We start from the raw sequence: 27,696 nt of genomic DNA on the forward strand, positions 1-27,696 counted from the left end.
GTTGTTTCATGTTGCGTGCTTATGTGCAACACAGGACATGAGACTTGCCACAGGCAGTTGTAGTTGAGAACAGCTAGCCAGGTCTGAAAGAGACGTGGGTTCAGTTATGACAAGACGCAGGGGGCCATTGTCGTGCTTGCACTCTAGTTGAGGTTAGTCGTGGATTTGTGGGGGGGGGGGGCGGGGGTGCTTGTGTGTTTGTGTGTGTGTGTTTGTTTTATTATCCTTGTGGGTACCAGAAGTCCTAACAAGGATAGTTAAACTGTAACGATTCTCCTCTTCGTCTGAGGAGGAGTAGGAAATATCGGACCAATGTGCAGAGTGGTAAGTGTCCATAATTAGATTTTTAATAAATCAACTGAACACTGAACAAAATAACAAAAGCACAAACAAACAACCGAAACAGTTCTGTATGGTGAAACACAGACACAGAAAATAACTACCCACAACCCATAGTGGGAAAACAGGCTACCTAAGTATGATTCTCAATCAGAGACAACGATCGACAGCTGCCTCTGATTGAGAACCATACCAGGCCACACACAGAAATACAAACGTAGAAAAAAAAAACATAGAATGCCCACCCCAGCTCACGCCCTGACCAAACACATAGAAATAGACAACCTAGACATAAAACATAGAAACATACAAAGCAAACTATGGTCAGAACGTGACATAAACAAGGAAAATTTGCCAGTCCACACGAGGAGAAATGCTATGTTAAGTTTAGGGTTACAATTAGGGTTAGGGTTACAATTAAGGTTAGGGTTAAGGTTAGGAGTTAGGGTTTGGTATAGTTTTAGGATTAGGGGTTATGGTTAGGGTCAGATTTAGGGTAAGGGGTTAAGGAAAAAGGATTTTGGATGGGAATCGATTATTTGGTCCCCACAAGGATAGCAATACAAAACTGTGTGTGTGTGTGCCTGTCTGTATGCAAGTTTGAGTAAAATGAGGGCAAGTGATTAACAGTGTGCTTGTTTATGCACTCTATGTGTATGATGACTGAGTGTGTGTGCATGTGCATATATGTGTGTGTGTGCCTCTCTCTCTCTCTCTCTGTCTCTCTGTCTCTCTCTCTCTCTGTGTGTGTTTAGCCTAGCAGATCCTAGCTGCCACAGTCTGATAAGAGCTCGGTGGTCTTCAAACGGAGTTACCCCGCGGCTCAGCAACGAAGGCAAAATGACCACGTAGTCATGGTCCAGTGCCGTGGTCTAGCAGGCTGCTTCTGCTAGACTGATTGGTTGGTCCAGTGCCGTGGTCTAGCAGGCTGCTTCTGCTAGACTGATTGTGGTCCAGTGCCGTGGTCTAGCAGGCGCTTCTGCTAGACTGATTGGTTCGTTCCAGTGCCGTGGCTAGCAGGCTGCTCTGCTAGAACTGATTGGTTGGCCAGTGCCGTGGTCTAGCAGGCTGCTTCTGCTAGACTGATTGGTTGTCCAGTGCCGTGGTCTAGCAGGCTGCTTCTGCTAGACTGATTGGTTGGTCCAGTGCCGTGTCTAGCAGGCTGCTTTGCTAGACTGATTGGTTGGTCCAGTGCCGTGGTCTAGGCAGGCTGCTTCTGCTAGACTGATTGGTTGGTCCAGTGCCGTGGTCTAGCAGCTGCTTCTGCTAGACTGATGGTTGTCCAGTGCCGTGGTCTAGCAGGCTGCTTCTGCTAGACTGATTGGTTGGTCCAGTGCCGTGGTCTAGCAGGCTGCTTCTGCTAGACTGATTGGTTGAACCCGTCGTTGAAGGGGTTTGTGTCGTCTGCTCGACTCAATATATATATATTTTTGATGAGAGGACACTTCAATAAAAACACCAATGAGTGCTTAGCAACAGCGGTGGTGTTTGTTCTAGTTGCAGGTAAACTGGGATTGAAACGATGACATGTCAGATTTGAGAGAGACGGGTTGAGAGAAGATGCCAGACATGGCATCAACATGTATTTTTTATTTATTTTTTAACTAGCTGTTTAGGGGGGGTTCTGATTTATTTTTCACTCAATACTGCCGTCGTGTTGGAGCAGTGATGACTGTTACACATACACACACCATCTATGTTGAACTGTGGTTTCAGATGAGAGAAATCTCAGTCTATTGCTTATGGTTAATACTGTAATGAAATGTTGATATTGTATGGAAATGAGTGTTTGTAGGCTTAGGCTGTATAAAGGTGTATAAAATAATAACATATTTAACACTGACCCAAATACGTGGTTTGATTGATCCATCTCAGAAAAGTTGGAATTAGAAAATGATCACACATATTTTTTGTTGATGTATCTAAATATGCTTAAATTCCCTTTCAGAATGCTGTATTTAGACATAAAAACTATTTATGACCTTTAACTCTGCTTCAGTGGGGAGTTTTCGAGTGACTTGATACTGTAGGAAAGAGAATGCCATGGGGGAAATCTTTACTTTTCTCAACTGAATAGGGGACCTACGGGTTGAATTGACATTGGCAGACATACTGTGCAAGAGCAATGTCACAGAGGAAAAAAGACCAGTTCCGTGAACAGTCTTTGTCCTTCTGAGAGGCAGAAAGCTTAGGAATTCACTTTAAGATCCCGTGTATATTTGGGTTGTAGCTAGTATAGGCCTCAACTTAGCAGACATGCAGAGTTAGAACACACAAATGCCTTTTTAGATTTAGCATGATTCACTTGGAGGTTGCCCTGAATTCCACCCAGTCCAGTGTCTCTCCTACACGTAAAAAGTCCTAAGTGATTAACATTAGCAAATAACCTATTGTGAAGCTTATGTTTAGTAGAACCCCACCTCTCCCCACTGTTCTCTATGTGTTGATGGACGTGGTCTGTAGTTGCTTCAGACAGTGATGTGCTCCTATTGGTCTCCCAATGCCTGTAATCCAGCCATCTGGGAACCTTGGGATGTCCCTACCCTAACCCTAAAATTAACCCCTATCCTTACCCTAACCTTAACCCGATCCTTAACTATTTTACATTTTGACTTCAATGGGGTGGGGACGTTCCCAAGAAACACGGATAGCAAGGACCCCACGTCCACCCCTGCCCTCCTCTCCTCTGTCACCCTTGTCCACCTCCCCTCTCCTCCGGCCGCCCAACCGCCACTTCCCAGATGCCCAGTTACCATGGCAACAGAGGCACGGAAGCGTGGAAGCAAACCCAGCAGTCCGGGTGTGATAGTGATTGTGGAAACACCGGACTGGGCTATAGCTATTTGCTTTACTCATTTCATACGTATATATTCTATTCTACTGTATTTTAGTCATTACCACTCCGTCATTCTTTTACTTTTAGATTTGTGTGTATTGTTGTGAATTGTTAGATACTACTGCATTGTTGGGAATAGGATGCCATATGGGACGCATCCAATGCACTGCACAGGAAGTGGCCCTTTCTCTCTCTCTCTCTCTGTTGCTCAATTACAGGCTGAGGTTGTTATCGGTGCGTACGATAGTTATTAAGCAAAGTGCAAGAGCAGCTGACTGTCGGTGATGAAGTGATTGGTTTTTACTCTGAGCTGTAGATGTGTATCAGGCAGTGCTGTATCTCTGGTCTGAATTATGTGGCGTTCAATCTCTCAATAGATTATTGATGATAATAAGCCGCATTCAGACAGTTAGCGAGGTTGTTCGTACCACTTGTTTAGGATGGTCACCTATTCTCTACCACTGCTACTTTATAATACAAATTCACAGATTGTGTTGATTCACCATGCTTAACAACTAGGTCGTCAAGGAGTGATATCGCCCGAGAGGCCCTGTCTCTCCTTGTCTGTTTGTCTGTCTGTCGGGGTGCTTGTGTGCATGTCTGCCTATCTTTACTCCCAGTTAACAAGACTGTCTGGCTGTCTATGTTGAAACTGACAGTTTTATCTGAAAGATGTATGCCCATCTCTGTCTGTAGGACACAGCGGGTCAGGAGCGATACCGGACCATTACCACAGCATACTACAGAGGAGCTATGGGCTTCATCCTGATGTATGACATCACCAACGAGGAGTCCTTCGGTTGTGTGCAGGACTGGTGAGTCAACTATTTATTTCTGTCTGTTTTCTTCACCAGGTGTGTCATGGCAGTTGGATGTCTTTTCTTTTTGTTTTCACCTCCCTCTAACCCTTTGCATCCGTAATAGGGTGTTGTTGTACATCCTTTATGTCAAATACAGTACACCCTGTTTAAAAGGCAAACAACGGAAGAAATTCCAAGAAATGGTGTGATGAGTCATTGGTTAGCTTTGCTGAACATGGCTTCCACCTCAGTGGCCAAAGGCAACCATTTTGTGCACTGAGGCTTAAGTGGAAACAATGGGAAGCAGTGCATGGCATGAAACTCCATATTCTTCCCTCACATTGGGACCCTGAAGCATAGAGTGGATCGATAGCTGCTACAGTCGCATAGTATAGTTCCAACCGCAGGGGAGATGTCCTTACAACACACAGTCTGTGTTTACAGAGAGAATAGTTACACAATGTGTGGCGAACACAGACTAAAGTAGAGTTGAATGGTTGAATATGCATTATAGCCTAACTATTCGCAGTCGCTCTTCAGTCAAATGTAGCTTATAATGTCTTAATGGAGTCTTCAGAATGTCTTTAGAAGGCCTATATTGTGGTTTCACAAATCATAAGCTAGTAAAAAGGTGGTTAGCTCGTTTGCTATGTCTTGGTTGAGAAGTTGGCATAGCTAGCTGTCTGGTAGTTATCTAGCTAGAACAGTAGGCTATGCTAAGCAGCTAATATTGGCTAGCTAATTTGCTTATATTTGATAGCTCATTTGATGTAAGGTAATGTTATTTAGCTGTCATACATTTTAGAATGGAACAACGCGATGTAAACCACAAACCACAACCCTCCAGCGTTAGCTAGTAGCCAACATAGCAAGCTCTCAACCAAGACAACCAGCTAACTATGTCAAATGTGTTAAATGTTCCATGAACAGCACTTCCATTTGAACTAATTCAATATTATCATAACACAACACAAAAGATGCATATGGTACTTCATGCAAGCTTACCCATAGGCCTATTTTATCACAACCGGTTATAGTTCCTCAGAAGTTACTACTGCACTGTAGGAAGACCAAGGGAAAGGTTTGCTCTTTCTCAATGGGTCTATATGCTTGCATCACTAAACTGCATGATATTTAAACAAAAAAAAGGAGGAAAAAAGGGACAGAACAGAAGCAAACGGCAGTCCAGCGGAGGGGCTTAATATTTAAATCTATTGATTGTAGCCCTCCTCACATACACTCTGCTTCTTCAGTACAGGATTGAAATCTGAGACCGGTGTGAGACTTGAGGCTGAGGGGGTCCTAAAATGTACACCGTACTGTGGTCTAGTTTGGTATAGAGCAGCACAGCTGCCTGTGGTCAGTTAATGGACTAACAGAAGCCTGTTACACTGCAAACCCGCTAAAAGACTAACTGGGTGACACTTTATTTGGTGTGATTATAAACGGCTGATAAAAGCATTATTAGATGCTTGATAGACACTATGCATATGAGAATGTATTAACCATTTATATTATTTATTATTATAAACTGTGTGGTTCTAGCCCTGAATGATGATTGGCTGACAGCCGTGGTATATCACAGGCATGACAAAACATTTATTGTTACGTTGGTAACCAGTTTATAATAGCAATAAGGCACCTCGGGGGTTTGTGGTATATGGCCAATATACCACGACTAAGGGCTGTTTCAAGGCAATCCGCGATGCGTCATGCATAAGAACAGCCCTTAGCCGTGCTATATTGGCCATATACCACACCCCCTCAGTGCCTAATTGCTTAATTATATTATGATATGTTCTCCATGATTCATGAACAACAGGCTTTACATAGCAAGGCTAATGGACAAACTATGTCATAGTGTTCATTTGTAGTTGTAACGACTGTCTTCGGGTGAAAGAGAGGAGGACCAAGATGCAGCGTGAACATAATCCATATTTAATGGAAAAATACTTAAACACCGAACAAAACAACAAACCGACAAAAAAAGGAACGAAGACGATACAGTCCCGTAACGTGAACACAAAACACTGGTACACTGAAACAGGAACAATCACCCACAAACAAACAGTGAAAACAGGCAACCTTAATATGGTTCCCAATCAGAGACAATGACAAACACCTGCCTCTGATTGAGAACCATATTAGGCCAAAAAACAAACCCAACATAGAAACCCAAAACATAGAATGCCCACCCAGCTCACGTCCTGACCAACTAAACAAAGACTAAACAAAGGAAATAAGTTATAGTTATTCAGACCCTTTACTCAGTACTTTGTTGAAGCACCTTCAGCAGCAGTTACAGCCTCGAGTCTTCTTGGGTATGACGCTACAAGCTTGGCACACCTGTATTTGGGGAGTTTCTCCCGTTCTTCTATGCAGATCATGTCAAGCTTTGTCAGGTTGGATGGGGAGCGTCGCTGCACAGCTATTTTCAGGTCCAGGGTCTGGCTGAGACACTGAAGGACATTCAGAGACTTGTCCCGAAGCCACTGCTGCATTGTGTTGGCTTAGGGTTGTTGTCCTGTTAGACGGTGAACCTTCGTCCCAGTCTGAGGTCTTGAGCATTCTGGTGCAGGTTTTCATCAAGGATCTCTCTGTACTTTGCACTGTTCATCTTTCCCTCGATCCTGCCTAGTCTCCCAGTCCATGCCGCTGAATAACATCCCCACAGCATGATGCTGCCACCACCATGCTTCACCGTAGGGATGGTGCCAGGTTTCCTCCAGAGGTGACGCTATGGCATTCAGGCCAAAGAGTTCAATATTGGTTTCATCAGACCAGTGAATATTGTTTCTCATGGTCTGAGAGTCTTTGGGTGCCTTTTGGCAAATTCCAAGCGCGCTGTCATGTGCATTTTACTGAGGAGTTGCTTCCGTCTGGCCACTCTACCATAAAGGCCTGATTGGTAGAGTGCTGCAGAGATGGTTGTCCTTCTGGAAGGTTTTCCCATCTCCACAGAGGAACTCTGGAGATCTGTCAGAGGGATCATTGGGTTCTTGGTAACTCCCTGACCAAGGCCCTTCTCCCCCCTGATTGCTCAGTTTGGCCGGGCGGCCAGCTCTAGGAAGAGTCTTGGTGGTTCCAAACTACCATTTAAGAATGAATGAGGCCAATGTGTTCTTGGGGACTTTCAATGCTGCTTTTTTGTACCCTTCCACAGATCTGTGCCTCGACATAATCCTGTCTCGGAGCTCTACGGACAATTCCTTCGACCTCGTGGCTTGGTTTTTGCTCTGACATGCACAGTCAACTGTGGGACCTTATATAGACAGGTGTGTGCCTTTCCAAATCATGTCCAATCAATTGAATTTACCACAGGTGGACTCCAAATCAAGATGTAGAAACATCTCAAGGATGATCAATGGAAACAGGATGCACCTGAGCTGTCTCATAGCAAAGGGTCTGAATACTTATGTAAATAAGTTACTTTTGTATTTTATTTTTTATAAATTTGCAAGTATTTCTAAAAAACAGTTTTCGCTTTGTCATTATGGGGTATTGTGTGTAGATTGATGCGGGGGGGGGGGGTGTTTTAATCAATTTTAGAATAAGGCTGTAACGTAAAACAAAATGTGGAACAATTCAAGAGGTCTGAATACTTTCCGAATGCACTGTAGGTACCTAGGGATCATACTGTGGACAAGCTTATGTACAAGACACAATCTAATCTGAGAGACTCTCTCCTCCACTTTGAGCCATCTGAGGCTTTCAAAATGGGAATGGTCAATATGAGTACGTTCTGGAAGTTTAAGAATAATCCTGACTAATTAGTTCTGAGATGTCTGCAGTTTGTTTCTCATTATCTTGGGGGCTTATTGTACCAGGAAGAGCACACATCTTCAAGGTGGCACTGAACAAGAACCCCTGCCAATGCCACCAATGCATTCTTATCCAGATATTTAGAGGTTTTTGCCAGAAACCTAGTTTTATGTTTCACTTTGGAGATAGTATTAACAGAGATATCTGATGTCTCTTAACAGAGATTTCTGCAAAATTCCCGCTGAATGCTGACTCCCAGGGGACAGAACTCTCATCCCCTTCCATTTAACCCTTGGGTGTAACCATGGTAACCATGTAGGGGTTATTAGCCGGGTCATTGGATTAAAAATGGGCACAGCTGAGGTGCACTGACATGATGCCACATCCAGACCAGGGCCCTTATTCATAAAGCGTCTCAGAGTAGGAGTGCTGATCTAAGAACAGATCCCCTCTGACCATGTTATCTTATTTATTATGATCTAAAAAGGTAAACTGATCCTAGATCAGCACTCCTACTCTGAGACACTCAGGAAGACCCAAGTCTCTCTCCACTCCCAGAGGGATGTAGTGTAGAGTTTACAATAATAGTTTTGTCTTTCCCCATAGCGCTCAATGACCAATCCAAGATGACTGGTTAGAACATCCACTCACATGGTTTCCAAGGATTGAACCAGGCCTAACCCCTGCTCAGCTACAGCCAGCACTATGAATAACAGTATGCTGAATGGTATTCAAAAGGGATACTCATGATTTGGTGCTAGGCTTAGTGGAAGTGTGAGAGCAACAGAGAGAGGGAAGAAGGGAGATATAAGAAGAGAGAGAGCGCTTGGGAAAAGCAAGATATTGAGAGAGAAAAGGAGAGATTGTGCAGACGCGTGAGAGAGATTTCACTCAACCATTTTGTAGGCTAATTCAACCTGTCATAGCCCACGTGCTAAGCTGGGTAGAAAATGCAAATGATTCACTGTTATGCCTTATTAGTTGTCTCTTGATGCTTTCAAATTTCTCCAACTGTAAGCCCTGAACTGTAATATGGCTAACTGTAGCCATTGAAGGGGTGAGGGGAGAGAATCCGACACAGCCTGACATGTGAAGATCTAAACCCCACTGTGACACAGCCTGTCATGTGAAGTTCTAAACCCAACTGTGTTATGACACAACTATTTCAGTACACCAAATCCACTGCCCCAGGAAGGACTTTTAAGAGAATCCTCCCTGAACTCCCATCATAATGAGAGGTGGAGAACGGAGGCATCTGAGTGTTAAACTGTCGCACAAGAACACTTTATGCCTGCATCGTCGCCAAGTAGTGATGACTCAATGTGGATGTCATATTAGATGCGTATAGAAGATAAATTCCCACTGTGTAGTAATATTGTGTTTTAAAGGGATAGTTCACTCAAATTACTAAATGACATGTCCAAATCATCTATAAGAAACGTCATTGAGCTACACAATCAATATTGGATACTTTAGGATGATTTGGACATGCAACAAGATCTGCTCTTTTAGTCTGCAAATGGTGTCAGTGGAGGAGGTGTTAAACCTATTGAAGTCATTACCTGATGGTAAATCTACAGGTTATGATCTTATGGACAATTGTTTTGTTTCGCTGTGCTGCTCCCCAGATTGCAGTTCCACTGAGATACATATTTAATTGGTCACTGGAAAAGGGGATGTTTGCAAATGTATGGAAGCATGCGAAACTGTGTCCTAATCCGAAAGACTGCAAATAACCCATTACTCCTGCCAATAGTCGACCAATTAGTCTACTCCCTACACTCAGTAAGATATTGGAGGGTATTGTGAGTAGACAAATATGGGAGTACATGGAAAAGAATGATCTGATTACAGCCAATCAGCATGCTTATCGCAAAAACCATTCCACTACCACTGCATTGGTTGACATGCCTGACCAGTGGCTCAATGCTATGGATAATGGCAAGTTTGTGGGTGTACTATTTTTAGATTTCAGTGCAGCATTTGATTTAGTGGATCATGAAATAATTTTGACAAAATTAATGCATTATGGTTTTAAGGAGGTAGCATTGAATTGGGTACAGTCATATCTAACTGACAGGAAACAGTCCACCTATATCAATGGTTCATTTTCTTCCCCTTGTGTGTTAAACTGTGGAATACCGCAGGGCAGCTGCCTTGGGCCACTTCTCTCTTTAATATATACTAATGACCTTCCCTATGCCTTAGCTGAAACTCAAGCTACTATATTTGCAGATGATACTACAATTTATGCAGCAAGACAATCGGTTCAACAGGTACAGCAAGCTTTACAATGAGATTTGGAGAATATTAGGGTGTGGGTTTGCCAAAACAAACTTGTTTTAAACATCAAGAAAACCAAAGTTATGTTGGTCTGTTCCACTAGGAAAAGGCCAAAACAGCATGGGATACAATTAAGTATGGGAGGAGTTTTTCTCTTGATCTGTCAGTCACTGACACGTATTCAATTAGCAATGTCAGCTAACAATTTTTTGATTGGCAAGTTAGTCTAGCTGGTTATCTAAACTTGTAGTGATCATAGCCCAGTACCGATCGAGGACCCCCATTGACTTTGTTAGTTACGCTCACTCAGATACCTTTTGCCATGATTTATGCCATGTTAATGATGTCTTGCTTATGGCCCTGTCATGCCAAATAGTGTCCCCATGCCAAAAAGACAGCCGTACAAATGTACTTAGACTAGAGTATTTCAACAACTCTTCCAACTTGTTAGGTAATTATATGTACCTACGGGGGAAGGGTGGCAAGCTACACAGGAGAGTGATTTTTACTAAGGAGGAGGAGGAGGCTGTGCTGACCGAGATGCTTGCTGGCCATTTCGGAGTGAAGCGTATAATTTCCAAAATCAACCTACGCTTCTTCTGACGGGGAATTATCAAGGAAGTGGACAGATGGGCAAGTGAAATAACCTTTTGTTTATCAATCGTATTCTATTATATCTGAAATTATTATGATTTCAATGAATGTCATATCAGAGAGCACACAATGTTTCAATTTGTCCCTTTTTGCTTAAAGGTCAGTACCCTGTCTAGCCTGCCAGAAATTTGAGAAGACAGAGTTTGTGGCGCCAGAGTTAAAGCCCATAAAAGTTGTTTCACCATGGCACATGATCAGTAGGTGTCCCAATTCAGATTTTGCACTGACAAGTTGTTTTGTAATGGTTGCTTTATTTGATCACAGCAGAGTTCAATATTATTGAATGTGTGTTTTCAGTATCCTTACAAATGTGAAAATATGCATACTGTATGACACAGATACAGGTAAGAATAAAGTAATATTCTCTCTAACACTTTAAATGTTAGGGGTGGACCTCATCGGACCCTTCACGAAATCCAGGAATGGCAACAGCTGGTGTCTGACGGCGACCGACCACTTTACCAAGTGGCTGAAGGCAATAAAGGTCAGTAAAGGAAGAGCTTAACTCTAAATTCCCTTCTGTAACTTATTAAAAAGGGCACTTGGAACCAAAAATGTATTTTCGTTTTGTATGATACCCATCAAGGACGAGACTGGCGAAGCCACCTCCAAGGCGATGGTGGACATCTTCAACATCGACGCTTCTCCTGAGGTCATCTTGAGTGACCGAGGTCATGAACACTAGAACAAGATACGGATGTTATAGGTTATATTCTGTCACCAATGGTTTGTTTTATGAATTTTTTTACAATTTGTTTTTGTTTTTCTATGGTACATAATCAGACATATTTCAATATCTTACATTGTCAAAAGATATCGCTTTCCTACCCCCTCCTCCAGGTTTGGTGAATGGACAAACCAGACCCTCAAAACTGCGATGGGCAAGTCCCATGATTGGTACCAGGAAGGTTGGGAGAACAACCTGAAGGTAATTCTCTTTGCACACAACAGCAGCATCCAGGCCTCCACAGAGTATGGATGGGAGCTGCAGGTGTTGACTGAGGTAAACAATACAATTGTATATCCAATTATTGTATATATTGTGGTCTTTCAAATTTGTAATTGACTTAGTGTTGTTGTTTGTCTATTGCTTTTTTCGTATAACGTACTGTCGTGGAATAGCTAATCAAAGGGAAGAGAGACTGCAGATTCTTTTAAACAACACTTTATCATAAGATTAGAAAAAATAGAGAATCAACTACCCACTCAACAGTGCATAGTTGAAAACTCCACGAACCGTGCCGGTTCAATGCTTTTATAGAGAAAATACATACAACCCCTTTCTGTATATGTGGCAGTCAGCAGATAGTGTGTAAAAGGTCATTAGTTGTCTGTGTAAACTCAAGATGGCACAAGGTTGACAGCCTGAGGTCTCAACCGTCTAACTGCATTCACAACAACAAACACTATATTGTACTCCTTTCTATAAGGCTCCATACATGTGACTTTCTGTTGATAGTAAACCCACAGGATTTCACATGCTGCGGTTGCACCCAAATGTCTCTTAGCTGTAAGCCCAGTCTTATGACTAAGTCACACCAAGACATGTTTGTATTAGGTTAGAAAAAAACACTAGCATATAACAAGAGACTATTCTTTAAGCAGTAAAACATAGCATGACTAATTATGTAGTTTTCCACAACATTTCCTCCCTTTTGAGACTAAGTCTCAACCTAATAGAACATTACTTACCAGTATTTCCATTAAACAAGCATTAACATGAGGGAAAAGAAAATACTTTCTTACATTACAATTGTAAATGACCTCCATTGTCATTGAGTTTCAACCCCTCATATAGTGCAATTCATTCTCAGAAAGGGGAAAGGAACATATGAATTCAAACATTAGTACATACTTTATCACCACACACAAGGCAATAACTTCGTTGAGACTGTCCATATTGCCACAGGGTCACCATGACGGTAGGCCCTTAACTCTACCTTGGGAGCACCATTTACATAACCCCCGCAGTGAGCATGGCCTATGGACACGCTGCACCATTAACTCAATATTTTTACCTCGGTGTTATGGATTATCATAGTCTTCATCAGACATGTAATCAGGAATAGGAAATAAATCAGGTAAATAGGGTTCTGAGGCGTCTCCTTCAGGGGTCAGTAATGGCATGGCAAGAATAGTCTCCATGGCTTTGCTGCACAATTTCTTAACACAAGTTATAATCAGACTTATTGTAAAAAAAAAGGGACTAAGCCATAAATAAACCAATGAAATATTGTAGCTCCCATAACACCAAATAATGACTGAACCCATCCAAACGGATTCCAATCACCACTGAGCTCTTTCAGATGTTCAACTACAATAGTAAAGTTAACCTCACCCTGGGGTAGGAATGTACAGCAATGGTCACCTATCATTTGGCACACTCTTATGCAAACATTCTGTCCCCGTATGTACTTAGCCTCCCGCTACAAATACATTTTGCACAGTGAATCATGCTATCTAATTCATAACACATTAGTCCCTACTGGTAGTCCATTTACATAGTTATAAACATACTAAAACATAATCAAGTCATTTGTACTGTATCATCCAGAAAGCCATATGTATTGATGTCCTTTAACATTAGAATTCTAATAACACGGTAAAATAAAACCCCTACGATCAATGTTATTCAACCCAAATTTAGTGCTCCACGTTGAGTCTATTACTCATATGCAAGACCATCAACTTAGCACACACCAATACAGTTAGAATATAAATTTACAAACGGGATCATATATAGACAGTTTGTAGTACTTATTACCAGTATTAACTTTTTATTATTACAGCCCCCGTTTATCCCTGTCTTACACTGTCGTGAGTGACATGTTAATGACAGATCGGTATCTCAATGCATTCTTAGTCTAAATAACTATACATTTAGCATTGTGTAAATCTCCTCAAGCAACCTGATACCCCAAAATAACAATTTTAGACAAGTTAATAATATTAGTCCGACGTTATTACGAAGTTATTACTTCGGACCAATATTATTAATACACATCTCAAAAATAAATGTCAAAGAGAATTACAACACATTCTGTTGAAACAATTTTTCCAAATTGGTTATACTCCCCTTATCACACTGTCAACCTCATCGCAGAATCATAGGATCAGGAAATTATCCCGATCATCCAGCAGACCCAATCTGGTGAGATTTATCGAAAACAAAACAGAACAAACCATGCAACAATACACTCCTTCATATATCACTCAATACATACCTACATATCACTCAAGGTGTGTAAACTTCAATCCAAAAACCTCAAGACTGGTAAAACCCCCATTTTGACACATGATTCACATTGTGACTAATGTGTAAAAAACAACAACACTACAGGTTAAGAATTAATTCATGTCACTCACGACAGTGTAAGACAGGGATAAACGGGGGCTGTAATAATAAAAAGTTACAGAAATTTAAATAACAAAATCGAATTAGAATAACTACCCATAATAACTCCATAAAGAAAAAGAATTGTGCCCACAACCTGATTCAAGGAATAGAAAAATAGACTAGAGACAGTTCTGTCCTTCTCGTGGTTTGAATCACACATATAACTATTAATTATAAACTTCTCTGTAATTATCAGTATTATAAATGGCCTTCAAATCAGTATTACAAATGACCTTAAATCATCAACCAACCATCTCTCGGTTTTCCAGTGAGGGTGATCAAACCACTCTAGAAAGTCAGGACAGAGGTCAGAGTTCATTTAAACCCTTCAAATATGTGTTTGTTTCTGTATTAGATTAATCATTTAAAAACAGTCAAACATGTCATACATTTTATACATGTCATTTCATATTCAAGGTTACAGTTTCTTCAGTACATCCCTTATCAAAAGAGTACACATGTTCAATTAAAACTCAGAAAATAAAACTTCAGAAAATTCAAATTGTGTACCTCTTTCAAGATACCTCGGCTCTAACCTGTGGAAAACCCACTGAAACCAAATAAAATAACCACACACAATAAATCAGTCATGGTATTGAAACATTAACGCACATTCATGATGTAGGATAAAAACAAACAACATTTCCCAGGCCTTATTTAATGTGGGAGCTCCCCTTAACATTCATACTGTAGTGGACTTCCATCAGTCCTGGAAGATAGAATCCTACTCAAAACACATCAGATAATATAGTGTCCCACTTTGAAGAATACACATCTTCTAAAGTAAACAATCTCAGAGCCCCTTTCTGGTAATCCTATCATTTTAACTTGTTGCATTCATTTAGTCAAAATATAAAACCTGTTTTAACAAATCTAGGACTTTCAAAAAGTTGGCGCCGTCAGTTCAATATTCATCAGTTCAATATTCAGTACTAAAACATTCACTTTAGATACTTGCCACTGTTCCACGTAATGGAAACAGATTATCGTTTTAAATGACATTACCTTCCTGCTCAAATTCACTGGTGTTACCTAAACTACCAAGCTCAGCAACAATAACCAGAAACTGTCAAAGAACGTTTCCGATTGAACTATTCAGACCTCTGCTTCAAATGTCCCACTGCGCCCGTTACAGCCTGATATAGCCCAGCGAGCACGACTCGCTTTCACCCGTGGACTAAAACATGGCATTATTAGAGACTATCCAAAAACCACTAATAACATATTTCCATTCACATTATTAGAAGGCATTGTTTACATTTCAGTCTATCCAAACAATGTTACTCTACATTTTTAATACCAAACTCTATAGGATATTCCCTTTCTGCTTCACACTTATTAAATGTATATTATTAAAAGATTAACATGTAATGCGCCAAATACACAAAATACATCAGCCAATTCATTAGGGAAAAGATACATTTTGATGTTAGTTAAAATGTTCACAATACTTGAGCCTCTTTCTGCCCACAACTTCAATTCAGTCAGTAACATGGACCCAATGCTATTGAAATTACCAGTAAATCCCGCAAATAACCCAATTCTAATGGTTTGTAACAACACAATTACCAGAAGATTGCCTTAAAGTTCATCCACGTGTTTCTTTGCAAAGATTTCCCATGCACAAAGGGGATTTAGCAGTCAACGAGTTGAATCGACATTAATTGATTTGGAAACAGATCTGGCAAGGTCAATAAAAGCAGATAATATTTTCCCTTGCGACATAATGAAATTCCTTCAATACATCACATTTACTCCGCAATGATTTTTAATTTTATGGAAACCCTAATTTGGTTTCTTACGTCATTACAAGTTATGTCTACATTCAGTGTTAATTCTCCCTAACTCTTACTGAGGAAAAAAAAAAAAAATTCAAGCCGTATGGGCTATTTTATTTAAATGTATTAACCGGACTGAGAAAATCCCATAAGCATTTATAGTTTCATTGATTAGGGTAAGTGAATTCCCCATACTTTCCTGTCATAAATTTAACAAATATTGCCCCAACTATCACATTTGAAGGTAAGACCGAGGTGCAGACAATGTCAAAGTAACAAAAGTTTATTAATTCGAACACGGGCAGTCAAAGGTACAGGACGGCAGGCAGGCTCAGAGTCAGGTCAGGCAGAGGTCGGTAATCCAGAGTAGAGGGGCAAAGGTACAGGACGGCAGACAGGCTCAGGGTCAGGACAGGCGGGGGTCAATAATCCAGTAAGGTGGGGCAAGGTACAAAACGGCAGGCATGCTCAGGGTCAGGGCAGGCAGAACGGTCAAAACCGGGGAAACTAGAAAACAGGCACTATAGACAGGACAGGAGCAAGGGAGAAAACGCTGGTAGGTATGAATGAACAAAACGAACTGGGAGCAGACAAACAGAGAACACAGGTATAAATACACGGGATAATGGGAAAGATGGACGACACCCGGATGGGGGTGGAGACAATCACAAAGACCGGTGAAACAGATCAGGATGTGACACTCTAAACTCACTTTTCGAATGACCAATGGCCCCACACACTGCGCTTCGGTAGTTTTCTGCTACCCCCGCAATTTCCATGCTGATAACAGGTTTCAAACCTGCCATCAAAGCAGACGTACACATTCTATCAATATACTCACATACCCAAGCTGTGTTCAAATACAGATACTAATATACTATATACTACATGCTTAATGAGTATATACTTCATACTATATACTATTAGTTCATTTTAGTATATTGCAACCAAATGGTAACCTTGATGTTGAGCTTTGCATGTCTACCAGAAGTTGATGCTGTTGCTATGCGGCCTCTTGCTAGCTTGTTAGAATAACAAATAATAGTTAGACATTTTACTACTTTGTGTGCTTTGGAAATTCAGACTGTTTAGAGCACACACTGCCCTCTCTGGCCAAGGAGCAGGGTTGATCCAAGCTCTCTGACCTCACAAAGGCAGTCAAGCACCCAAGCTAACTTGCTAAAGTTGGCTAGCTTGCTTGCTACTTCCAGACACAAATAAGAGAACACATCCTCACTTTGACCATTTACCCACCCTAGCAGAGCTGGTTAGGCTTTTTTCATGTTATATACAATTTAGATAAGCTAAGAATGACGTGAATAATCATGTCAATAAATGTTGGATAGCATAGTTAACAAGTTTGATGTACGTATTAGTAGCCAACTAACGTTAGGTAGCTAGCTAACATTTATTACCGCTACATACTGCTGTAATGATATGCTATGCGGTTCATAAGGATAGTGTAACTAAAAAATGACCATAATTAGTTAAAGCAAAGAATTTGTATCCACTCTCGCATATTTCCAGTCAGCAGGGAGATGCTGCCCAATTTTATCCATGGTTGGATTTTTTCATATTCAAGCCGAATTGGTAGAACACCTTTGCGCTTCCTTTCCTATGGTTTTGCTATAGTTGACCTCTTCCTGACCGTGGCCAAAGAGTTTAGATTTACTCATTCACCGCTCTAATATATGCCAATTAAACTATTTTCTAAGGTAGTGATACCCACTTCCCTGGAGAGTAGTTATGGTATGTGCCTTTTAATTGGTAATGGTTTTAATACCTTGTATTAGAACCAATACTGGAACATCTGCCAATTTACTACTGGAGAATATGTGTTCCTTTATTCCATCACACAGTGCAGCCAGTCGGGATGATAGGGTCCATCGTGTGTCCATAATATAAATCTCTCGTCAATACACACACTCAGGAAACAAAAACAAACACACAAAACAAACAGTATTTGGTTAGGAACGTCTACTTTTCTTATAATTTGAAAAGAGTATTTCTCCTCCATCAAAATGTTTTTTGCTCTATGTAATTATAAATCTTGTACCCACATGGTAGTTCCTCTTATGCACATTTCCGTGTAGGGTTTACATTTATAGCTGGTTTGCCAATCATAACCAACTGTTTTACTAGTACACTGATTAATACATTTGATTTTACAATGTTTCTAAATATTTTTTCACACGTTCTTTTTCTTTACATTTTTTAAATATTTTTTTACCTGCAGGAATATGTTTTATATCTCAGGATTGTGCCCTGGAATCACATAACTCGTAACCGTGTCATATCATCCCATGACTGCTTTTCTGCTTCAACAGAGAAATACAACCCCTGTCTCTAACCAGGATACTTCTGCTTCAACAGAGAAACACATCCCCTGTCTCTAACCAGGATACTTCTGCTTCAACAGAGAAATACAACCCCTGTCTCTAACCAGGATACTTCTGCTTCAACAGAGAAATACAACCCCTGTCTCTAACCAGGATACTTCTGCTTAAAAGAAAAGATCCCAATCGGAGATGTCCCCTGCCCTAGAATTACTCCTAGGATTTCCCCTATTCAGAAATAACTCTGCTACAACAAAGTTTCTAACTAGGGGTGTCTTTGCTTCAACAAAGACAATGTGCACAACCTGTTCTTAGAACAGGATTTTCTATGATGTTTAAAAAAAAAATCAGTCCCACCCTGAGTTTATCTTATGTGTCCGGAATGACGTATCCACTCACTGACACTCCCGGCAGGTCTGAGGTGGGTCCCCCTCTGCTCCATTTTAGTCGGAGTGTTTGGGACCCTGAGCCATGTCTAACGGAGCCCCTGCGCGCAGTTTAACCTCCGTCTCCTGGGAGAAATCAGCAAGCAGAGTTAGCATCCCACAGCTGTCACCAATTTGTCATGGAATATCTAATCAAAGGGAAGAGAGACTGCAGATTCTTTCAAACAACACTTTATCATATGATTTGCAAAAATGGAGAATCAACTACCCACTCAACAGTGCATAGTTGAAAAGCTCCACGAACAGTGCCGGTTCAATGCTTTTATAGAGAAAATACATACAACCCCTGTTCTGTATATGTGGCAGTCAGCAGATAGTGTGTAAAAGGTCATTAGTTGTCTGTGTAAACTCAAGATGGCACAAGGTTGACAGCCTGAGGTCTCAACCTTCTAACTGCATTCACAACAACAAACACTATATTGTACTCCTTTCTATAAGGCTCCATACATGTGACTTTCTGTTGATAGTAAACCCACAGGATTTCACATGCTGTGGTTACACCCAAACATCTCTTAGCTGTAAGCCCAGTCTTACGACTAAGTCACACCAAGACAAGTTTGTATCAGGTTATAAAAAACACTCACATATAACAAGAGACTATTCTTTAAGCAGTAAAACACGGGATAATATGACTAATTATGTAGTTTTCCGCGACAGTACTTTCAAATCACTGAAACTCCACCTGATGTGGTGGAAGTTGTCGAACCAGATCAGAACACCTTCGAGAACCACCTTCAGGCACGGACTGAGGAGGTGGAGGTTTTTGACCAGGTAAAAATGATTGTCTGCTGTTAATTTATGTTCTGGCCCTCCAAGAGATATGTAAGTAATGTATTTGTAATATGAAATATAATTGCATTTATTCCTGTTATCAGTCAAGGTGAGACTGAACATGGACAAGGCGCAGGAGAAACAGAAGGAGAGCTACCGGAGCAGAATCAAGAAGGGGACCAAGTGCTACAACATTCGGGCAAATTACTTGGTTTGGAAGAAGGACGAAAGGAAGGCGAGACTTGGGAAACCTCGCTGCTCTTTCACCTCCTAGCTGAGGTCACCATCTGTTAAAGTTAATATAAAAAAATCTCAGATAATAACTATTTGGATTTGCACACAAAATAACCTGAAGTTAGATTTAGTTTCCCGAACACTGATATGTTTCTCTTTGTCTTCCTAGGGTTACCTCAGTGGACGCAACTGAAAACACTGACACCCTACACTTCAGTGAAGCCCAAAGTATGTTAAGCTTTGGTTGACATTTGAGAAAGCATGAAATGGTAGTTATGCTGAGCTTACAAAAATGTACCTCTTCAATTAACCTATCCAAATGACTTTAGGACTGTCAACTGTCAAATCAAATTGTATTTGTCACATGCTCCAAATATAACAGGTGTAGACCTTACCATGAAATGCTTACTTACAAGCCCTTAACCAATAATGCAGTTCAATAAATAGAGTTAATAAAATATTTACTAAATAAACTAAAGTAAAAAAATGTAATTCAATTAAAAAGCAACTCAAGAAAATTACATAACAATAACGAGGCTATATACAGGGGGTACCGGTGCGGGGGTACAGGTTAGTCGAGGTAATTTAGTAGGAGTAATCCCATCCACCAGAACCAGTGAATTCGGTTCAGTCTGATTCTCTGTGCTCTGAGTCGGAGGGGGACCAGCAAGAGGTAGGCTGTACCTTCCAAATGTGTTGAAAAGTACATACAGTTGAAGTTGGAAGTTTACATACACCTTAGCCAAATACATCTAAACTCAGCTTTTCACAATCCCTGACATTTAATCCTGGTAAAAAAATTCCCTGTTTTAGGTAAATTAGGATCACCACTTTATTTTAAGAATGTGAAATGTCAGAATAATAGTGGAGAGAATTATTTATTTCCGCTTTTATTTATTTCATCACATTCCCAGTGGGTCAGAAGTTTACATACACTCAATTAGTATTTGGTAGCATTGCCTTTAAATTGTTTAACTTGGGTCAAACGTTTCGGGTAGCCTTCCACAAGCTTCCCACAATAAATTGGGTGAATTTTGGCCCATTCCTCCTGACAGAGCTGGTGTAACTGTGTCAGGTTTGTAGGCCTCCTTGCTCGCACACACTTTTTCAGTTCTGCCCACACATTTTCTATGGGATTGAGGTCATGGCTTTGTGATGGCCACTCCCGTACCATGACTTTGTTGTCCTTAAGCCATTTTGCCACAACTTTGGAAGTATGCTTGGGGTCATTGTCCATTTGTAATACCCATTTGCAACCAAGCTTTAACTTCCTGACTGATGTCTTGAGATGTTGCTTCAATATATGCACGTAATTTTTCTTCCTCAGGATGCCATCTATTTTGTGACGTGCACCAGTCCCTCCTGCAGCAAAGCACCCCCACAACATGATGCTTCCTCCCCCGTGCTTCACGGTTGGGATGGTGTTCTTCGGCTTGCAAGCCTCCCCCTTTTTCCTCCAAACATAACAATGGTCATTATGGCCAAACAGTTCTATTTTTGTTTCATCAGACCTGAGGACATTTCTCCAAAAAGTACAATCTTTGTCCCCTTGTGCAGTTGCAAACTGTAGTCTGGCTTTTTTATGGCGGTTTTGGAGCAGTGGCTTCTTCCTTGCGGCCTTTCAGGTTATGTCGATATAGGACTCGTTTTACTGTGGATATAGATACTTTTGTACCTGTTTCCTCCTGCATCTTCATAAGGTCCTTTGCTGTTGTTCTGGGATTGATTTGCACTTTTTGCACCAAAGTACATTAATCTCTAAGAGACAGAACGCAACTCCTTCCTGAGCGGTATGACGGCTGTGTGGTCCCATGGTGTTCATACTTGCGTACCATTGTTTGTACAGATGAATGTGGTACCTTCAGGCGTTTGGAAATTGCTCCCAAGGATGAACCACACTTTTGGACGTCTCCCAAAAAAATTCTGAGGTCTTGGCTGATTTCTTTTAAATTTCCCATGATGTCATGCAAAGAGGCACTGAGATTGAAGGTAGGCCTTGAAATACATCCACAGGTACACCTCCAATTGACTCAAATGATGTCAATTAGCCTATCAGAAGCTTCTAAAGCCATGACAATTTTCTGGAATTTTCCAAGCTGTTTAAAGGCACAGTCAACTTAGTGTATGTAAACTTCTGACCCACTGGAATTGTGATACAGTGAATTATAAGTGAGATTATCTGTCTGTAAACAATTGTTGGAAAAATTACTTGTCATGCAGAAAGTAGATGTCCTAACCGACCTGACAAAAATATAGTTTGTTAAAACCTCTCTGGGATATGGCCAACATCCAGTGAAAATGCAGAGCGCCAAATTCAAATAAATTACTTTAAGAATTTAACTTTCATGAAATCACACATGCAATACACCAAATTAAAGCTACACTTGTTGTGAATCCAGCCAACGTGTCAGATTTCAAAAAGGCTTTACGGCGAAAGCAAACGATGCTATTATCTGAGGACAGCACCCCAGCAAACTAACACAGACCATCATATTTCAACCCTTCAGGCGCGACACAAAACGCAGAAATAAAGATAGAATTCATGCCTTACCTTTGACGAGCTTCTTCTGTTGGCACTCCAATATGTCCCATAAACATCACAAATGGTCCTTTTGTTTGATTAGTTCCGTCGATATATATCCAAAATGTCCATTTATTTGGCGCGTTTGATCTAGAAAAACACCGGTTCCAACTTGCGCAAATTGACTACAAAAGTTACCTGTAAGCTTTGTCCAAACATTTCAAACTACTTCCTAATACAACTTTAGTTATTTTTTCATGTAAATAATCGATAAAATTTAAGACAGGATATACTGTGTTAAATACCGGAGGAAAACTATGTGTAGCGAGCCTCTAACAAAGATTACACTTCCCTCTAGCCTTGTTCTGAACAGTGCTACTTCTTAATTTCTCAGAGGAAAAACCTCAACCAATTTCTAAAGACTGTTGACATCCAGTGGAAGCAATAGGATCTGCAAGAAAGTTGATTAGAAATCTGGATTCCCAATGAAAACCCATTGAAAAGAGTGACCTAAAAAAAAAAAATTCTGAATGGTTTGTCCTCGGGGTTTCGCCTGCCAAATAAGTTCTGTTATACTCAGACATGATTCAAACAGTTTTAGAAACTTCAGAGTGTTTTCTATCCAAATCTACTAATAATATGCATATCGTACCTTCTGGGCCTGAGTAGCAGGCAGTTTAATTTGGGCACGCTTTTCATCCAAAATTCCGAATGCTGCCTTCTATCCTAGAGAAATTTGTGGAGTGGTTGAAAAAACGAGTTTTAATGACTTCAACCTAAGTGTATGTAAACTTCCGTCTTCAACTGTATCTCCCTTTTATAACACTGCACTAATTCATCAAATCTTCTCACTGTAAAGTGTAACCTGTGTGTTTGCTTGTTTATGTTCCTGTCTCCTACCCTGTTCCCTTTAACTCTGCTCCTGTTCTCCAGGAGCGAGGGGTTCTGCCCATCACCCAGATGTGGATCCACCTGATGTCCTCCATTACCAAACACCCTCCAACTTTCCATTACATCAGCTACTGTTATTGTCATGTTGTCATTATCTGCTAATAAAGTTTACTGGGCTCATAATATGTGAGGTACACGGATTAACTAAAAACACTAGCACTGCAAACACTCAGAACAAAGAGAGCAGCAGTGCCTGGTCTTTGCAGTCTCCCTCTTCAAGTCCCCCTTCTGAGACTGGCTGCTTGTTGAGAAATGACAGGCAGAACCTCCCACCCACACAGCAACCACCTCCTCTATATTCCACACACCAGAATTCAGTATTTTAGTCTATGAATGCCACGTGAGTGTACAAAAAAATCTGTGAAAATAAGTTAATTAACTTATTAACACAACTATACCAAAAACTATGAAAGTTTATGTATTCAAATCTTAAATATCAATCAAATTTTATTTGTCACATACACATGGTTAGCAGATGTTAATGCGAGTGTAGCGAAATGCTTGTGCTTCTAGTTCCGACAATGCAGTAATAACCAACAAGTAATCTAACCTAACAATTCCACAACTACTACCTTATACACACAAGTGTAAAGGGATAAAGAATATGTACATAAAGATATATGAATGAGTGATGGTACAGAACGGCATAGGCAAGATGCAGTAGATGGTATAGAGTACAGTATATACATATGAGATGAGTAATGTAGGGTATATAAACATAAAGTGCCATAGTTTAAAGTGGCTAGTGATACATGTATTACATAAAGATGGCAAGATGCAGTAGATGATATAGAGTACAGTATATACATATACATATGAGATGAGTAATGTAGGGTATGTAAACATTATATTAAGTGGCATTGTTTAAAGTGGCTAGTGATACATTTTTACATAATTTCCATCAATTCCCATTATTAAAGTGGCTGGAGTTGAGTCAGTATGTTGGCATTAATATTATATATATATTATTATATATATTATATTATAATATAATAATATTGGCGTTTCACAAGGTGTTCGTTATTGTAAGTTGTAAGGTTTCCTATTTCTTCCACATTAATTGTTGTATCCTAGAACCTACAATAAATGCATATATATATTCAAGCACAGGGGTGTACTAATGAGCTATGCGATATATATATATATATTTTTTATCATAATAGAGGACTACTGAAGTTCTATTATTTCAGTGTAGATAAGGGAAGGGCAGGTTAAAATAAAAACATGACAGCCAGACAAGCTAGTGTATGAATCAAATGGATTTGCATATGAATGGAGTGGATAATTAGCTGGCTTTGGGATCTGTAAGGTAAGTAACTTTAATGTGTCAAGCGGATTACACTTGACTTGCGCTGGGTTTGTGCCACACTTGCTAAAAAGTTTAGAAACACTGTCCAGGTAAACAAAACAAAACAATGGATTGCTGCTGGAATTTTGGATAATGGTAATTGGCCAGACAAATGACTGCGGTCTCTGTAATAACCGTTGGAATAGCAAAAAACTAAATAAACACTTATTCTTACACACATTTTCTCCTCTCCTCTCCTGACGACATGTGTTATGTGTGCGTTTGCTGCATTGTGGGGAGTGTTGTCTAGGCAACCGAAACTCCAACATCTTTCTTGTTTCATCAAGGAGCGAAAAACTTTCATGTTAACACAAAAACGAACTCAACCCTAGCGGTTCGTTGCACCAAACAACATAGATTTTTTAACCGTTTCTTTTTTTTATTGACGGTCTTCATCCATAACCCGTTGGTTACACGGTTATACAGTAACTATGCACGCCCTAATGGATAGGTGAAATATTGTGGAAATTCTAACTGACCGTTGGTTTCATGTATTGGCTCACTCAGGAAAGGAGACAAAGAAAGTAAATGACATAACTATTGGGATTGGGGAAGACTCCTTGGCATTTCTAAAACAATTGAAGAGAACGATGCTATTTGAAGAGTTTCTGATATAAATGATTAGTGACGTTAAGTCATAGCTAAAGTCTCCTTCGCGTCAATGAACTCACGGCTTAACTGCGAGAAAAGCTCCACACAGTTTACAGAGTTGGTTCTTTAATCATCCAAATACATGGTAGCAAACACATTTTAGAGTGCTAAATAAGGAATAGTGTTCTTCTGGTCCCCCAAAAAGATCTATATTTGCACACTGTGCAACACTATAGCAATGCAATCCATCATAATCGCATTGACCCAATGGACTCAGTGAAAAAAATTAGCTATGAGTTTCTAGTAATTAATAATTGGGTGAAACAACAGCATGTTCAGTCCTATGACTAAGTCCCAAATGGCACCCTAATCCCTATGTAGTGCACTACCTTTGACCAGGGGCCTTAGGCCAAAGGAAGTGCACTATATTCGGAATTTGGTGCCATCAGGGACAGAATCTATGAACCAAGAGAAAGGTAAGAGCGTTGAGTATTGATTAAGTCCAATTCTGAGTTTCATAACAAGAAATGTAAATGCTGAGTCATCTTTTTCTCTCTTCTACACACAACCTCTTCCCCTCCTTCCTTTCTCATTTCTCTGTCTGTCAGTCTTAATATGAACCCACCCTGTGGATGGTTTCTCTACCTCCACCCACTTCTCTCCATCTAAGACCTTTTCGCTCTCCTTCCTTCTCTGTCTCTCTCGCTCATCCCAACCTAACACACTTCCCCTCCCTCTCTTTCACCCCCTCCCTCTCTCTATCCCTCCCTCTCTCTATCACTACCTCTCTTTCACTATCCCTCCCTCTCTCTATCCCTCCCTCTCTCCCTATTCATTGCCCTGTCTACTGGTTTCTCATTCTAACATAGCACAGTGTATATAATATGAACATGTGTCCTGATTATTACCACAATGTATCTTGATTCCTACCCCATGTATCCTGATTCCTACCCCCATGTATCCTGATTCCTACTCCATGTATCCTGATTCCTACTCCCATGTATCCTGATTCCTACCCCCATGTATCCTGATTCCTACCCCCATGTATCCTGATTCCTACCCCCATGTATCTTGATTCCTACCCCATGTATCCTGATTCCTACCCCCATGTATCCTGATTCCTACCCCCATGTATCTTGATTTCCTACCCCCATGTATCTTGATTCTACCCATGATTCCTGGATTCTACCCCCATGTATCCGTGATTCCTACCCCCATGTATTCCTGACTCCCCCTTATCCTGCACCATCCAGTACCCTGTATTACGCTGTATCCCCTTCTGCTGCTATTCCCTCTATGCCGGTCCCATGTATCCTGATTTCCTACCCGCGCATGTATCCTGATGCTACCCCATGTATCCTGATTCCTACGCGCCCATGTATCCTGATTGCTACCCGCCATGTATGCCTGATTCTATCGCCCTTATCCCTGATCCTACGTATGTATGATTCCTACCCCTGTTCCTGATTTCTACCCCCCTGTATGTATCCTTGATCTCTACATCGCCATGTATGACCTGATCCTAAGGTCCGCATGTATCTTGATTCCTACCCATGTATCCTGATTCCTACCCCCATGTATCCTGATTCCTACTCCCATGTATCCTGATTCCTACTCCATGTATCCTGATTCCTACCCCATGTATCCTGATTCCTACCCCCATGTATCTTGATTCCTACCCCATGTATCTTGATTCCTACCCCATGTATCCTGATTCCTAACCCATGATCCGATTCCTACCCCCATGTATCTGATTCCTACCCCATGTATCCTGATTCCTACTCCCATGTATCCTGATTCTACTCCCATGTATCGCTGATTCTACCCCATGTATCCTGATTCCTACCCCCATGTATCCTGATTCTACCCCATGTATCCTGATTCCTACCTCCCATGTATCCTGATTCCTACTCCCCATGTATCCTGATTCCTACCCCATGTATCCTGATTCCTACTCCCATGTATCCTGATTCTACCCCATGTATTGATCCTACCCCATGTATCCTGATTCCTACCCCCCATGTATCCTGATTCCTACCCCCATTATCTTGATTGGCAGCTAGCCCATGTTCCTGATTCCTACCTCCATGTGATCCTGATTGCCTCACCCCCAATGTGTATACTGATTCCTCCAATCCCACGCCATTATCTTGACTCCTACCCCATGTATCCTGATTTCTACCCCCATGTATCCTGATTCCGTAACCCCCATGTATCCTGATTCTACTCCCATGTATTCCTGATTCTACCCCATGTATTCCTGATTTCCACCCCCATGTATACTGATTCCTACCCCCATGTATCTTGATTCCTACCCATGTATCTCTGATTCCTACCCCCATGTATCTTGATCCTTACCCCAGTATCCTGATTCCTACCCCATGTATCCTGATTCCTACCCCCATGTATCTTGATTCCTTCCCCCATGTATCTTGATTCCTACACCTATCTCTAACCCTGCTTTTCTATCTCCATCCTTGCTCTCTCCCACTCTCTCTCTCTCTCTGGGCAGACAGCATTTGCTCTGTGTTGTTTATGTTGTGTACAGTTGGGGCCGGTATTGCTCTTCACCCTCACGCCCACAATAGTACCCTACCATATTCCTCTCTCCGGCAGCCACGATGTTGCCATGGCTCCAGGTTACAAAAA

The 27,696-nt window shown here is 40.9% G+C and overlaps 1 protein-coding gene and 1 long non-coding RNA gene across 3 annotated transcripts in view; both read left to right on the forward strand.

Annotated features, from left to right (window-relative positions):
- Positions 1-27,696, forward strand: part of LOC112080853 (ras-related protein Rab-3C-like) — a 62,751-nt gene that overhangs the window by 28,974 nt on the left and 6,081 nt on the right. The window contains exon 3 of the mRNA XM_024146786.2: positions 3,872-3,990. Within this exon, the coding sequence (XP_024002554.1) occupies positions 3,872-3,990 (119 nt within the window). The remainder of the gene's footprint in view (positions 1-3,871; positions 3,991-27,696) is intronic.
- On the forward strand, positions 15,913-23,231 carry LOC112080854 (uncharacterized). 2 transcript variants are annotated; one of them, XR_002896245.2, is made up of 4 exons: positions 15,913-19,402; positions 19,507-19,697; positions 19,806-19,864; positions 23,091-23,231. It is a non-coding gene; the product is annotated as an uncharacterized lncRNA (long non-coding RNA). The 2 variants fall into 2 exon arrangements; XR_002896244.2 differs by having other exon boundaries at positions 19,507-19,681.

Source organism: Salvelinus sp. IW2-2015, unplaced genomic scaffold (assembly GCF_002910315.2).
Source record: "Salvelinus sp. IW2-2015 unplaced genomic scaffold, ASM291031v2 Un_scaffold16533, whole genome shotgun sequence".
NCBI classification, from domain to species: Eukaryota; Metazoa; Chordata; class Actinopteri; order Salmoniformes; family Salmonidae; genus Salvelinus; species Salvelinus sp. IW2-2015.